The 17,289-nt window shown below is 41.8% G+C and overlaps 1 protein-coding gene across 10 annotated transcripts in view; it reads right to left on the reverse strand.

Moving 5' to 3' along the window:
• Positions 1–17,289, reverse strand: part of NRXN3 (neurexin 3) — a 1,780,548-nt gene that overhangs the window by 155,505 nt on the left and 1,607,754 nt on the right. For 9 of the 10 annotated variants that reach the window (XM_075530567.1, XM_075530566.1, XM_075530569.1 and 6 more), the window contains one exon: positions 15,182–15,489. In XM_075530567.1, coding sequence (XP_075386682.1) covers positions 15,182–15,489 — 308 coding nt within the window. The remainder of the gene's footprint in view (positions 1–15,181; positions 15,490–17,289) is intronic. The other variant, XM_075530571.1, reaches the window with a different exon arrangement.

A 17,289-nucleotide genomic window follows, 5' to 3' on the forward strand; every position in this document is an offset into this window, starting at 1 on the left:
TGTTATGTCTGCCTTTCAAGCAGAATGCAGACTGTAGGTCTGCCAGAATCCCCACGGTTTTTGAAAGGAAGAAATAATAATAATGTCCACTCCCCCCCTGCGTCTCTCTCCCCTCAGGGAGACATGAGCGAGGCTGGGAGATCCAGCTGAGACCTTGCACAATCGTCAAATTGTTCCCTTGGCCTCATTTACCTAGCTCTTTAGGACATAAGATGTAACAGCGCCTGACACGACAAAGCCACTTCTGATAGTTTCTAACACAATCGCCTTTCATCGTACATTGCCTGAATGTTAAAAATGATGCCAAATGGGGGGAATGTTTACAACAAAGGAAAGATGCAAGCGGAAAACGGAATTCCAACTACAGTGAGAAGGAAGACGGAACGCAACTTGTCGAAAATGAGGAAGAGAAGCGCACTTGTACCTCGATTCCTCTCTCACCAATGACATGATTGGCACGGCTTTAAGTGATTCCTATTTCCTCCTAATGATTAATATGCAAATTGTTGAATACAAGATAACAGAAACAGGCTGCCTAAATATTCACACAAAATCCTCTAAAAATAAACATGCTTGATATTGGAAGTGAATTCTGCTATTGGTTCTCTTTCTTCTAATATTTTGACCAACTTCAGAGCCTCTAGAAATCTTTGTTTTCTGTTTGGAAATGTTGATAGCTTAGAAATGGCTTAGGGAGACCCTTAGAATCTACACCCAGCCCCCCCTGCCTCCCCCCACCAACCACACACACATTCCCTCCTAATAGTGATTGTCTCATTACTGACTTCTGGCCCTCCCTACTTCCAGGGATGGACTCTTTGACTCTTTGTGCAACTAGTCAATCAAATCCTCTTTCCTGTATATATATCTAACATTAACTTCCCGATCCTTCTTTTAGGGGGGGTCAGGGAAATTCCATCTGTGCTGTTCTTTGGATACGTAATTCCTATCGAAAGACAGGACATTTGGGACTATTTACTTAACTTGGGGGTAATTTTTCCCCCTAGCGTTCCTACCAATTCAAAAATAAAGCAACCACAACAGAAACAACTTTAATTTGCTGCCATGCAGTTGAATCAACTCCCAGCAACTCTGTAGGACAGGGGTGAATGGCCTTGCAGTTTCTCAGCCTGTCAGTGTTCCTGGGAGCAGGAAGCCTCATTTCTCTCCCACAGAGCTGTGGGTGGTTTCAGACTCCTGACACCGCACTTAACTTCTCAATCTGTAACTCCTATGCCACCAGGGCCCCTATTGAACAACTAGCAATTAAAAAAAGAGTTATTAAACAGCCATAATGAGGCTGAACAAAAAAGAGAGGCCAAGCCACAGAATTTATTTCTAAACACTTTGTGATGGAACCCAGTGGCAGGCAGACACATGGACCTTTTGTAACCTGTTTCACCTTTGCCTCTCTCAAAAAAGACAAGCGTTTGGTATTGAACAGAAATGGGAGCCTTTGTTTATTTCTGGCTAAAAAAAATTCAAAGTACTCGCATACATGATTGAAGTCGTATTATCGCAGAAACGGCACTGTGAGAGACCTGAGAGCTGAGATAGAATGCTGCCACCCCACAGCCCCAAGAAAATATTTGAGTATGTGTGTGTGTATTTTTTGGCTGATAAAGCCCAAGTGCCTTGGGCAGTAAATTGTCCATATTAGGCATGTGATCAAATGCTTTTTGATGAAATTCAAACCCCCACTGTCATTGATGCTGCACGTGTGTACTTGAACTACAAACCCCATGTCTTCATAAACTCAGCTTGTGGAAGTACATAACTTGGCTATCTTATTAGTGACACACTTCACAGGACTTCATCTTTGCAACTAGACCCACAGGGAGAGGGGAGAGGGCTCTCCCAAACAACAGAGCCAGGAGCAATTCAGGAGTCCTCGCTCCTGAATAACACAGACATGTGACCTGCACACTGTGGGGGGGGGCTGCTTATGCTTAAAAATAACCGCTATTAAGTAAAAGAATAGCCCTTTCACGAACTTGAATTCCCCTACAATACAAAGGTAATTTCATTCTGAGAGTCACAGAAACAACAGAATTATTACTTCCTGGTCTTTTTCACAAATGGCCAGGGACAATAATATTTGCATACACTACAGGACATGAATTCTGGAAGGCAGAGACCCAGTTAAGACAAAAGTACACACGGAAAATAAAGGCTTTTTAAAAATTTCATGGAGCCCGCAGATGGGAACGTCCGTTGTCGCTGGCTTTCACATGAAAACAAGAACAAAACCCTAAACAAAGCAATAACAACAACAACAACAACAAAAGCCCATCCAGGCCACCTCTCTTTCAGTCCCAAGTGGCTTTTCTTCCCCTCGTTGTCCTTGCTCATCCTCCACCCGAACGAAATCCACTTTCAAATGCCATCCCCTGCTTCTTGCCAATAAATGAAGCGTTCTCCAGGCAGGACAGATAGGACAGTCAGAAACTAATAATGATAATAATAATAATAATGAGAAATGGCCTGCGAGCTATATTTCATGTGTCTTCCCCTCGCCTCGTCGTCCTTCCTCCAAAGAGCGTCCCAGCCAGCGTGGCATTAATCATCTCACCACAGCAGCTCCGAGATAAAGGCCGGGTGCATTACTGTGTGAGTTGTGGGTGCATGAATATGTGTCTCTCTCCCAGGATCTGCAAGGAGTAAATGGAGAGACAGAGCAGGGGGAAAAAAATCTGTCATTTGATCTATTTATATTGCCCAGGATGGTCGGGACTGGTTCCCATTGCTACTGCAGATTACAATCACCCCGTCCTCCGGCTTTTCTTGGAGGTCACCTGACAGAGAAGGGGACAAATATTTGGACAATTTAAATTCTACCTACTCTTCTTCTTCTTTTTTTTTTTTCATTCCATCTGCTGCAAGGGTAGGCAGACAGAGGAAGGAATGGGAGGAAGAGACAAGTGGACCAGGAGCCGGGGAACTGACTGAAGGGATACGTTCTTTTTGGCTAGTCTGAGATGGGGCATCCAATTCCACACCTACACCATGCTTTGGGCTAACAAGAATTCCTATCTTCAACTACATCCTGGGAGGCTGATTGAGCGCAATATGTAAGCAGCAGCTGCAATTCCTCGGCAGGGCTCTGCGCATATCCACGAGATCCTTGCGATTGGAAATGAGGCCCACACACCAGCAGCACGAAGGTTATCTTGGGTTTCCTCACACGTGCAGAACCTCAAGTCCCACCCGAGTCATGAATCAGAATCTGTTCTTTCAGGAAGAACGAGTCTAGATCTAATGGGACAATGGTGGTGTCGTTGGGAGTAGAATTCCACGTTGGAGGTCTAGACTGGAGTCTTTCAGCCAATACAGCCCATGGGACACCCCTCCACCGCACCCCACCCCGCCATAGTTAGCTTGCCTGTGACTAAGGCACTGAACCGGTTTCAGCAAGGCCTCCATTCCAGCCTTTGACAGACTCAGAAGAAAGGTCTGGTGATCTACTCTCCAAGAATCAGCTAATCAAACAACCTATTGATCTTAATGGTCAGATACTGCTGAATTTGAGGCTGTCAGGCGTTGGGGGCAGCTTGGTGGCAGCTAAGAAAAACAACCATTCTCAATAAAGAGACTCAACCACACACACACATTCTCCCTCTCTTGGATTCGCTCCCTCGCACATGATCTGAATATGCAGAAGAAGTGAGAGACAGAAGGGGATGCAGGATGTACACAAGTCAATCATGTTTCCATCAAGCACTTCTGTCAGTGACTGCTAGCCACCACAGACAGGATGGGCACTTATTTCCCAGCATTCTCCTCCCCAGATGATGGAAGAACCAACAGCACCTTCCAGTCTCCCTTTAGCTAGCAGAACGAGCTCTCTAGACAACCCAAGGCATTAATTAGAAGGTTTCAAAAGGCAGGGCTGTCATAACAGCCTCGGTGTGTTTCTAATTTTTACAATCACTCAAACATACACCAGAAAGGTACGAAATCACATCCCACCCCTCCCACCGCCTTGTCAAAGGCAGAATGGAAATATCTGCCTTGAAGTCTGGCTCGTGATGATTGCTGCCTGAAGTCATTTCCCTGTAGTCCATAAATAGAAATCAAAGAGACGTGTTCTCAGAAAAAAAGAAAGAACCAATCATTGGACCTCAGTTTAAACTGGAATAATTGATTGGAGAGAAATATATTAAGTAGTTTATTTTTCATAGAGAAGTGGCCATGGTAGGATTCTTTATGACAGCTTTCAGCAATGATGGGAGATATAGAAATACTAGTATTTTGAAGAGATGAAATGTACACTATTCCTATGTCTCTACCGTAGCTGTTGAATCCATGAAATGAGCACATGGTTCTTATAGCAATAAAATTACAGTGTCTCTGTACGGTTGGCTCTCTCCTCTCATAGCCTCCCTCCATCTCCCCTCTTCTGCCCTCTTATCCCTCTCCCCTTCTTTGCCTTTTTCCTCTCTCATTTATCTATCAATTAAAATTTTATATTACATGTACAATATAGCACCCGGAGAAAGTTGTATCTACTTTTAATAGAAGGAAAGACCTGACACTGGTTCAGCAACTGAGACCTAAATTCTAATCCTATTGAGAATACCAATAATTAAAACTAACTATTGATTGAGTCTCCCCAAGTTAAGCCCTGGGCCTACATTAACCCAAACTGGCCTTGAAGCTATAATTACAGTTCCAATACTTCAGGTGATAAACCTAATCTCTGCAGTCACTACCAAAATCCCATAGCTGGACACGGCACCCTGATGGAGTTCGCCCCAACCTGTGGCTCTCAACACCATTCTCCTCGTGAACTAAAGTCTCCAATCTCCCCGTCAATTCACTTTTTTTCTTCACACCAGATTACTTTCTTATGACTGTCATTGTCTTATTGAAATATGAAAAATATTGCTTCTTCCCTCTGTCTCTTCCCACTGCAGTTAAGTATTTACATAATTAATTTTATTTATTTAATTACTTTCTCATTTATTGGCATTAAACAAGGCATTAAGCAAATTGACAGAATAACAATGGAAATGTTTCAATAAAAAGATGCAATGCTGTCCATGCCAAGAACTTTGCAAAGTAACGAGCCAGCCAATGGCCTGGGAAAGGACTACAGGTACCTCCATTCCAAAGAAAGGTGGCTCACAGAAATGCAGAACTTATTGAACAATGCACTGAACATCACACACTAGTAACATGTTGCTGGAGATAATTAAAAGATGATGCAGCAGTGTATGGACTAGGAACTGCCGGGAACTCTAGTTGGATTCAGAAGTGGATGTTGAAAGAGGAACAAGTATGTGCATATCAGACACATCTTGCCTAAAAGCAGAGAACACCAGAAAGGTGATTGTCTTATTTTATTAACTGCACAAAGGCATTTGGCTTGTAGGTATAATATATTATGGATATCATTGTGAAGAATTATATAACTGTACTCATAAGGAACCTGTTCTTCGATCAAGATTCAATTGTTCAAATAAAACAAGGGAATGCTGGGTAGTTTAAAATCAGGGGTGTTGGTGTAAAGGGTTATATTTTTATCGTATTTATTTATCTGTATGCTTAGCAACAAAAAAAATGCAGCAGCAGGATTGGAGTAAGCCTCATTAAAAACCTACCATATGCAGAAGACATGACCTCGCTGGCTGCAAGCAAGGGGGACTTGTGATCTTAAGGCACTTGCTGATGAGGATCCAAGACTGCAGTTTTCAGTGTGAATTAAACCTCAGCATGAAGAAAACAAAAATGGTCATATTTGACCAATAATAAACATCATGATAAATGGAGAAAAGTTGAAAGTTGCCAAGAAATTCATTTGACTTGGATTTATAATGAGGTTCATGGAAGAACTCAAATAACATCTCACATTAGCCAACCCTCCTAGAAAATACTTCCTTAAATCATTAGAAAGCAAGGATTTCACTTGGAGAACTTAAGGTACACCTAGCCCAAGCCACCGTGCTTTCAGTCACCTTGTCTGCCACGGCGCTGGTGAATATACTGAGCACACAGAATAATGGACAAAGCTGTCTCGGCATAATAGAACGTCTGTCTCGGCATAATAGAACGTTCTTTGGAAGATAAGAGGGCAAGACTCCACGTCGTCTACTCGTACTTCACTCACTGTCTCAGGAGGGACTGGTCCCTGGAGAAGGAGATGATACTCAGGAAATACAGGGTCGCCGGAAACGAGAAAGGCCTTTACTAAGATAGACCGAGGAGGTGTCTGTGATAACAGCTGAAGATGACCCAGGCCCAGGCAGTCTTGTTCTGTTGTCCATGGATTCACTAAAAGTTGGAACTGACTTCGGGCCTCTTAGAAACAACACCATATCTTTTCTCTTCTTGCAAGTGGTTCTTGAACCCTACATCATGGCAGGCATCAATTCAGGTCCCAAGTGTCAAGGGAGGAACTATATGGATATTTTTCATGCGCTCAATATATTGGTTGCCTGCAGTATTTGTCATCTATGTTCATTTGAGATATAATGGGAAGTAGGAAGATAGGTTATGGAGCCAGCTGAATCAGAGGATCAGGGCCAGAGGAAAATAGTGTTCATATAATATAGTAAGTCATTATTGAAAGATGGAGAAAGCAAGGGAAGGCAGGTAGAAAATGTATCCTCCTTCAATGCACCTCAACATGAGCCTGAGAATGAGCCACAAGTTCATATCTAGCTAAACCAGTGGAAACAAGCAGCAAAACACAAAACTTCTTTTGATTTACCCGTGGAAGCTCTATGACTTATTCTAGAAAATGTCTATGGAAAGAATTTTCTCAAAGGATCTGTTAAAGGACTAGGCACAACCTTGGGAAGTGCTGGGCACGTCCAGTAAAATTAAACATATTAAAAAGGATTAAAAAAGCCCTATGCTGTATTCCCTTCCCTGGCCTATTTGTAATTTCAACATATGTGTCTTTAGAGACAGGTAAAGCCATCACATACTTTTTTTTTTAAAGAACTACAGAATTCCATAGAGAAAATGTCACTAGAGAGTCTTAGCAGGCAACGAGTAAATTAGAAACCAATTTCCTTCCCCCAAATTATTATCTGAGAAGGGAAAGGAAAGTACCTGCGTGAGGGTAAAGAGGAGACAGAAGATATTTCTTGGCTGGCAGCTAAAGTCTAATTAGACTGACAAATCTTCAGTGCCTTCCCCAGTTATGAGGCTTGGCAGGAAAGGAACGAGCCCAGAAGCCACACATTATGTCAGGCTGTTAATCAATATTAGTTGAGCCCTGATCCTAAAAATAAACTTCCCCAGGAGGCTCTGTTGTCTCCTGGTAAAAGCAAAGAATGGGAACAGCACGGACTCCTTGTCTTGCTTCTAAGACATGCTGGGGACAGCACAGGAAGGGCGGCTGGGCTCAGAAGGAATAACCTCTTTGGCAAGTCGACCGGGTTTGATGTTGCGTGATCTCCATCCTGTTAAAGCTTGGCGTCTGGAATAATGTATCCCAATCCTAGGTAATTTGACCACTAAAAAGGACCTTAATAAAATTTAGGTCTGGGGGAAAGTGAACGCAGGAAAGGCTACAGAGCCGCCGCCCCGCCCCGCCCTCCAAGGGCCCAGCTAACGACCCCCACCCCGCACCCCCCCCCCTAGGGGGTGGGGGACGAGACTCCCGACATATGGAGCTTCAGTGATGGAACCAGAGCCCTGGAGCTGGAGGAACCACATGGAGACCCATGCCAATGCTGAGATGCTTTTACTGGATCCACCACTGGATCCACAAGACTATCCCCCAATGGCTTGTGATCTTCCATTGCATGGGTTGTGTGAGTCCAAAGAGGATTTTATAGACTGGTATCAGATATATGGACTAATATTGGATTTATAGACTTGATCTGGACTGGGCTGGGATGTTTTCTTAATCTACAATTACTTTGATATAAAGCTCTCTCTTATACACACACACACACACACACACACAAATAAAATTTAGGCCTGGCCTTGCATACTATAAATGTGTCTACTACATCTTTAGTTAAATCATATGACATTACTAATGCGTGATCATTTTTACACATCCCCATATAGGTTAAAAGTGTTCAGCACTCACCAGATGACTGAAATAATGGACCAACTAGAGCAGCAGTTCTCAACCTGTGGGTCACGACCCCTTTGGGGGTCGAACGACCCTTTCACAGGGGTTGCCCAATTCATAACAGTAACAAAATGACAGTGAGGAAGTAGCAATGAAAATAATGTTATGGTTGGAGTGGGGGGGTCACCACAACAAAGGAACTGTATGAAATGGTTGTGGCATTAGGAAGGTTGAGAACCACTGACCTAGAGGCACATTGGAAGAAATGACTGGTGAAAATTCTAGAGCATCCAGTTCTGCTTTGATACACGTGGGATCGCCATGAGAACTGATTCCTTAGAGATGGGGTTGGGGCCAGTTTTGACCCACAAATACAGCAACCGCACGCTTCGCCCTAATAGAAGAGTTTGTATGCAAGACTATTCAAAGAAGCCAATTCCTACTCCAAACTGTAAGAGACTCTCCCACTAAAACGCTTCCCTAATAGACAAGGGAACTATCTGGCTCAATCTGGGACCCTTGGAGGGGATGTGGGCCCATTGTTGGTTGTGTAAGAAGAGACAAAATTAGCCTTGGTCTTTTCTAACCCCCTTGTTTAGGAACTGTAAGATATTTGAGCATTTCTGAGTCTTGGAATAGTCTTAGGTTGAAATAGTTCTAGCTTTTATTAAAATGCATGAAAGTCCAGCATTGATTAAAAACTTTCTACGGGATAGATCTTGACTTTAGTGTTTCCCACAGATAGCTCTAGTTTCTACTCACAATAATTCTAAAGGGGATATCATATGATACCCCTTTTAAGATGACAGTTGAGGCACAGAGAGGCTAGCCAACCTGCTCAGAGGTGGCGCATAGAAAAGTAACCCAGAGAGATCTGGGGTCTAAGTCAGGATCTGCTCCAGAGTCCACGCTCGTCCATGCAAAGACAGAGATGATTTCAATCACAGTGCCTGCTTTGTTTTGGAGTAATAACCAGGCTACATTGTGCTCCTCATATTACAAATGGCACTCTGGAGATTAAGATGTGCCCGAACCAAGTCATGGCATTTTCAATCACTTCCTATGCATGTGAAGGCTAGATGATGAAGAAGGAGACAGAAAAATTGATGGTGCCTTTGAATTATAGTGTTGGCAAAGAATAGTAGATATACCATGGACAGCAGGAAGGAGTGAAGCCAAAAAGCTCTTTAGAAGTGAGGATCGTGGACCTTGTCTCCTATATTCTGGACGCATCATCGGGACAAAACAGTGTCTAGAGAGACATCATGATTCATAAAGTAGAGGGTCAGAGAAAAAGCGGAAGTCCCTTTATGTGATGGATTGGCAGAGTGACCGAAAGCACGAGCTCAAACATGCAAACAGTTGTGAGGATGGTACAGGATTGGACAGTGTTGTGTTAGGATGTGTACAGGGTATCTGTAAGTCACAACCATCTTGGTGACATATTAAAAAGAACATCTTCCCTTGCCTGAAGCTACAAGCAGGACAGAAGGGAGACTTTCTGTACAGGTAACTGTCACATGGCCTGAAATATCATTGCTTCCTTTTGGAATTTTTTAAAGAGCGTCACATGGAAATATTCCATTGCTGACTTTTGTGAAGTATGAAATGAGAACAAAATCTCAATGCATTTTCTAGACTTTCATTTCTATTGTTTATTAGGATGCTTCCAAGTCAAACTGAGCATTGTGATTTTCTGGTAATTTTCTGGTACTGAGCGGAAACTGGCCAATGTCAAGGTGACTTAACCATTGCCCAGCCCAGGGAAAGTAGGACATGATCAACCCGGCTAATAGCTTATAAATGATATCAAATTGTGATTTGGACAGACCGCACTGAGCTCTTTCTTGCTGATAATAATTTGGGCAAGGGCCCAAGGTAAAAGAATACGCATTATTCTTGGAAGTGTTTTTCTCTTGGCCCTTTCTTCTCTCTTTGGTGCATTTTGTTCATAGTGGCTGGACATTAATGCTAAGAGATTCCTGCTTCTCATTTTTTATTCCTCTAAACTGAACTGAGAATTAAAGAACTTCAAGGAATACCGATTAAACTCTTCCATTTTAGTAGCTGACCTATAAATTTAATGATGGTAAACCTGCAGACATTGGGGGTCAGCTTTAGTGGACATATGTGATTGCTTGGGCATCCCAGATGGGAAATTTTCAGGGAGCCTAATCCTGTTCTCTCTTCTCACCTTTCTGCCATCTGGATGATTTTCAAGCCAAGGCTGTCAGTATCTAGATCCCTTTTTCTCACAAACCACCTTCCAATCCCTCTGCTAGTTGGACCTGACTATCTCTTGTCCCAATAATTATCATCTCTGATAGCAATTATTTAGCTCTGCCTTCTACCAACCTTTAACTAATTCTTTTCACCACGTGTTCAGTGGTACGCATTCTATAAGACCTAATTCTAACCTTCTCATCAACCCTAAATTCATATCCCCTTATCCATGGGATCTAGCTTGGCTATCCCAATATATGCCACCATTCACAAAGTATTGCCTTATATTGACATCTAATATCAAGGTAACTTAACCACTGCCTAGCACAGAGAGAATGGGACATAGTAAACCCTGCTAATAGTTTTTAAGCAATTTCTTGTTTCTTTGAGTTTATAAACTCTATGAAGTAATGGTCTATGGATTATTTCTTTCTTTGCAAACTCAAAAGTATGTGTAGGTGGACTGATGTCATAACACAGCATTTTCTCTACAACCAGATTGGTTTAAAAACTGAAGCGAGAATTAAAGATGGGTGGTGAATTCCCAGCTAAGTCCATATCTGAGCTCTTAGAGGCTTGGTTGGTCAGAATTTCAGTCTCCTAAGTGAAGGCTGACTCTCTTTCAAATCCCGACTCCTTAAGATGACTCCAATCCCTGCTCTATGATGACAGCACGAGACTGGACACTGTTTCTTGCTGTTCTACACAAGGTGGTTAAGAGTCTGAACCGATATAATGGCACCGGAAACAATAACAATTCGTCCCCATCTGTCCCCTTTTGCAACCAGGTAGACTGGTTCTTGCTTTTCTTCCCATTGAAAAGTGAGATTTGCATCTTCTTCCCTCCAAGGGGAAGTTCTACAACCACGTTTAGCACTGGAATATGACTAATTTGACACTCTACCAAATTTCTAACCCCCTCTTTAAGATCCAGCAGACTCTAGCTCCCGTCCCTGGCAACACGTGGTGAGTTCCAAGCCTCCCTGAATAATAGTGCAACTACTCTGCTGAAAAGAACCCCTGGCAAGGTCCTGAAACTGCATGCAAAGGAAAGGGACTCAGTTGAGCCCAGGGTCTCCACAAAAGGACAAAGCGTTCGGCTCCAGAACAGACCAGGCCAGAGTTGATTCTCTTTGAGTGTCCTGAGTCAGCTCCTCAGAAGTCAGCAGAAGTGACTAGCCATCCCCTGATCAAATTTCTGATTCACAGAATTATGAAATCTAATAATGCGATTGCTGTTTATGTCACTACTTTATGCAACAGTTTGCTTCATAGCACTTGTTAAGCCGGGTACATGAAGACTTGCTCAAGATTGTGCATGCGTTACCAGGAAGAAACAGGTTTCAAACTACCGCATGCAGTATCCAAGAGCCTGCACTGAATCACTATGCTTAGCCTTGCCACCTTTAAAGGGAAAAAATGATCAAAAGCACCCAGACTATTCTGGTGAAGAGAAAACTTCCCCCGAGTTATCCTACTTTCAGTTGTCAGATGATGGTAAGTTATTATTTTGTTTGCATTAGTTAATTTTTATTGAGGGCCTACTAAGTACCTGATATTTACTTGAGAATTATCCACTCACCTACTTCTCAATGGCTGCCTTAACTTTTTTTTCCCCCACCCAAGGAAGCGTCCTAGAGACAGCCTTCTTAATATTGGGTGAAGAGTTGATGCTTGAACAGCAGAGCTGAGCGATTTGACATAATTCATGGCAAGACATGGAGTTCCACAGTCAGAGCAGTAACAAAAGCAGAGTATCAGAGACATCAAAGCCCCAATTACTTCCAGGAGACTCAAGCACTGGAAGGCCAAACCAAGTCAAGAACCATTTGTTCACACTGTAAAGAGCGGCGCTAAAAGCTCTTAGTACGTTTCCTTTGATCTGAAATCAGCACCAACCAAGACCCAGTGAAAATGGACTGTTCAAAGGATGCTTTCAGAAAGAAATTGTGGATTTTTGAAGAGCTGGGTTGAGACTTCCATCATAGGATATCCCTGTTTTGACAAGGATATTGGAGCAAAGGAGGGCAGGACATGGAGTCTTACAAAGGTGGTACAATTGCACACACAAACAGCACAGTGAATGGCAGGCCTGATGAACAAGTCATTTAGCTTTCTCAGTTTTTTAAATTTTTCTTTTTTGAAGTGTCTCTCGAGGAACAAAGCCTTATGAAAAATCCACTACCTCTGCACCTAAAAAATGTATCTGAATCACACTCGGCCATCCCTAGTGTTTGGGGGATTGATGTTCTCACTGAAAATCTTCAGAGCCTAGTGGTTATTTTAAACCTTGTATAGAACGTAAGGGCTCTTGGGTTTCCCAGTCCTAAAATAAGCTTGATGTGTTCACCAATATGCACAGTCCTCAAAACAAGGTGCCCTGACTAGAGTGCACCTATGTCTACGAAACCAAACCCTGCAGGCACACAACGGCCTTTACAAAGAGCCAGCGTCTCTCTTTGTTTCTTGCTTGTCTTTTTTAATCCCTCATCAGTCGAATCAACTCTGTGAGACTATTGGCGTTCCTCCAGAAATATATAGAGTTACACATCCTTAAAAACAAAGAGAGTCGACAGATGTTAGTTATTTTTATAGCCTTGGATAAAGTAAAAGGAAAGATATGTAGATGTAACTTATTGGACTCAAAGGAGAAGAGATACACACCAGAAGAGAGGTGTTGGAGGGGCCATGTCTCCTGGGATGACGATTGGTTCTCCCAAGTCCAGGGTCACAATGACTAGCAGGAGTTTTACTCCTGGAACCCGACTCTTTAGGAATTCCAGCTTACTTCTTTTATAGAAAGGACTTAGGTCAACCAATCTACACTTGTTTATGTATTTCTTTTTAAATCATTTTATTGGGGGCTCATACAATCTAATCACAATCCATCCATCCATCGATTGCCTCAAGCGCATTTGTACATTTGTTGCCATCATCGTTTTCAAAGCATTTTCTTTCTACTTGAGCCCTTGGTAGCAGCTCCTCATTTTTCCCCCTCCTTCCCCCCTTCCTCTCTCATGAACCCTTGATAATTTACAAATTATTATTTTGTCATGTCTTGCACTGTCTGGTGTCTCCCCAGCCCCCTTATCTGTTGTCCATAACCCTGCGAGGGGGTTATAGATAGGCCATTGTGACCAGTGCTCCCTTGCTCCCCCCACCTTCCCCTTCCCCTCCTGGTATGGCTACTCTCCATATTGGTCCCATGGAGTTTATCTGTCCTGGATTCCCTGTGTTTCCAGCTCTTATCTGTACTCATGTACATGCTCTGGTCCAGCCATATTTGTAAGGTAGAATTGTTTATGTATTTTTTGAAGGAGAGAAGACCCACACAGCTTTGTCCCTGAATCCCTAACACTCAAATCGCCCGAGGGCAATGAGGTCTTATAAAGGATGACGGGACCATGCCCTGCTACCAAGAAAAATTCATTTGTTCCTCTGCTTCCCACAGAGTTAGCACAATATATTCTGACAGAAACAAAACAACTCTGTCAAGATCTGAGCAGACAGAACTATCCTTTCACCAACAATAAACCGATCTGCTCTTGAGCAATAGAGAGTCATAATAGAAATATACATTGCCTTTTATCTTCGTTTCAGGGAGTAGAGTGAAGTGTCAGGAGTTATTGCTTTAATATCAGTAGAGCTGATGCCCCCCCCTTTTTTTAAAGCATGTGTATAGATATGCATGTAATAGCACATGGGACTCTAAGATTACTATGCTAACCAGGCTCTTAGTAACCTTTTTTAATCCATATACATTTGTCTTGATAACATCTTCAGTATACATATATATGGAAATTGCTCCTGTGGAGTCAGACAAAGAGCAGTGTCTGGATATTTCTGCTTAACAAAAAGGAGGAGAGAGAGGAGGAATCCAATACTTATACCTCTATTTATACCTACAAACGTAATTCAACAGATTTGGGACACATGGGAGATTTAATTGATCAGTGACTTAAAGTTTACAGCGTCCACTGAGTTGATGGGAATTGAGCCTCTAGATAATGTCTTCAAACTAAGAAGCTGAAGGGACAAGTACTGATCCACTGAATTTTCCACAAACACTAACAAGGCTAGGGACAATTTTCCCCACAAGCAGTTGGAATGTTTTATTTTATGCCAGAGCATTTAAGGCTGGCTAATAACTCGATTAACCTCCTACCCCCGACTACCTAGATTTATGAAATGCCCAGGGAGTCAGCAAAGTATTAAGCCGTAGCTGGGCTACAATTACTTTCAAGTGGAAAAACAAAAAGCCTTACCACAAAACCAAGAAGTTCCTGCCGAGCTAAACTCAAACCTTTAAATGTTCTAATGTAATTAGGATCTTGCTCAAATATAAAAGAAACAAAATGAACCCAAAATAAAAAGACTGACAAGTACTTAATCAAAACTCAATATCAAACACAAAGAACATTTTACAAGGATTAGTTGCACCTCTAGTTCCAATTGCCCTTGATTTGGTAGTGCCCATTGCCCCCAGTCATAAACAACTCATATTCCAGCAAAGCCATCTGGAGGAGCTGAACAGAAATGGATGAGGACATGATCTTTCATATGCTAACACATTATCCTTCCCTACTTCTCCATCTCTGCTATGTTAAAAGAACAGGTAATAAAGTAAGGGAAGGTGTTGCCCATTGATATACCGAAGGTGTTGCCCATTGCTCACTTTGAATAACAGAATTACCGTTTCAGCGATAAATAGGTTAGAAATAATAAACCAAGAGTCCTACAAGACTTCAATAACTTCCACAACATTGACTTTGTCTTTTCGTCCTCTTGGGCCTTATTGCGATGAACCTCTGTAGGCATCCTTCCTACAGACAATTGCAAATATCACTCCAGACTTTTCAGTGATGTAGCAACATTGACCCTGACAGCAACAGACCATGACTTGGAAACAATAGAAAGGCTTACCTGAATGCTGGCCGTAGAGCGGTTCTTGCGGGTGGTAGTGGTTGCCATGGTTGTGGTGGTCTCCATGACGGTGGTAGACATTTCTGGTGGCATGGAAGTGGTCTGTGTCGTTCCCAAGATAGATGGGACTTCTCCCACCAGTCGCACACTCCCATTGATTCTAATATTGGGGTTATTCTCAGCTGCCATGTTCAGTACTTTCAAACCATCGTAATAGAGCCCAGAAAGTTGGCCTTGGAAGAGACGTCCTTTATCCTTTCCACCAATGGCTATTTGCGCCTGGGTGTTGAAGATGGTTAACTGCCGGCCTAGTGGGTTGGGTGGAGGAAACAGCATTATTCCCAAACATTTTCTTTTCCTTACCTGGTCTGAATGGACCAGGTATTAAAACAGGTTTCCTTGAGAAACTGAAGAGGAGAAAAGTTGATTATAAAAATTCAATAGGCATTGGCAAGTAACTTTTTAATATGGTTACCTCTTCCACTGCCTAGCTGAAAAACCTAGGTAACCTGAACAATGGAGTCTTCCATTATGAAAAAGGAGAAATCTTATTTTTCATGAGGATTAGCATTACCGTTTTCTTGGGTATGTATTTCAGAATGATATAAAGAAACTTCCAAATCATGTCACAACTACACTAAGCCATTGATACCTATTGCACTTATTTTTTAAAGCTACAAGGGCACATAAAATGATGTTGGGGAGATGTATATGGAAAAGCAAACTTCAGTGAGGTTAGTCCAAACATTGAATTAAAAAATAGTTTTGCTACTTAACTGAAATTAAACTCTAAGAGACTTGGATTCATTGAATATTTGTAAAAAGTTCAGTGGCCAAATATCTTATCTTTCAGTACTCTTCACTGTATATAATTTTCTGCATACACTTCATAATCTATAAATACAACATTTCCTATCTCTATTAACATTTTGAAAGATTGCAGTTACCCAATTAAATCATTTTCTAAGAGATGGGAAATTAATAGGCATCGATAATGCTATCGTGTGAAATAAAAGGCCAGAATTATTGACCTTCTAAAGAGTGATGGTATTCATGTTGAAAGCAGCACATAAAACAATTTACATGATATAGATGTTAATGACTTGAAGAATATCAATATTTCACCTCCCTTGGCTTTCTCACGTGGAAACTATTTGATTCTCTGGAAGGAAAACTATCAGAATAAAAAGTGTAACTCAACTTATTTTGTCCCCAATGATATCTATTTAGAAAGCACACTGCAACGCCAGGTGTATTACAGAAAACCCAAACAACTTTTTAAGATTCATCGTAATCTATCAGGATTTATGCTAAGGAGATATGCTATTATTTCCTAAGATTCCTTTCTTCTGTTTCCTCTAAGTGGGGGAAAGGGAACTAAAACAATTTATTAAAGGAATTGAGTATAGATCCTTTTTCAAATTGTCTTCAGTTTTAGGAAGTGATCAAAATGTACCCGCCATTCCTAATCTAATCACCTAAATTATTCTAACTCCCCCACCCCCTCAAAAAAGACCCTGGAAAAAATGCTTTTGCCCCTTATTTAATAAAGGGGCATATATTTTAAAGACTGAGATTTTTGCTCCACAATTCCAACATTAGAGAGGTGTTTTGTGTTGTTATGGCTCTTACTTTCATCACCTGGTCTTAAAAACTATGCTTGTTGCTCCTTAAGTACCCAGTGTGTAATGTGGGACGTGAGCTCAATGGAATGGAAGAAATGAAGGAGGAAGAGACTAAAAATGCATCAACTCAGGAGTCAACAGTGCTCAGCTGGTCAACTCTTCAGCATCTATTTGTAGGGAGTGATTTATAAATAACGTCACCCCTTTCAAGGCCTCAAACTGTGCAATATGGAGAACTGGCTTGACAGTTTCGTTATAATGAACATAACCTGCATTTTATAAGCATCTTTTGAGCATGGAAATGGGATTTTTTTTTCTGGGCTTCAGGATAACAGAATAACTCTGATCTCAAGGGAGAATCAAAAGCGATCTTGTAGAGTTCTATTATTTTACCATCATTCCTTCATATGCTCTAACGTATTACTTATTCATCTCTTTCTTTGTATATAGTCCAGTGCTGGTGGTGATGAGTTACAGGTTTGT

Source organism: Tenrec ecaudatus, chromosome 14 (assembly GCF_050624435.1).
Source record: "Tenrec ecaudatus isolate mTenEca1 chromosome 14, mTenEca1.hap1, whole genome shotgun sequence".
NCBI classification, from domain to species: Eukaryota; Metazoa; Chordata; class Mammalia; order Afrosoricida; family Tenrecidae; genus Tenrec; species Tenrec ecaudatus.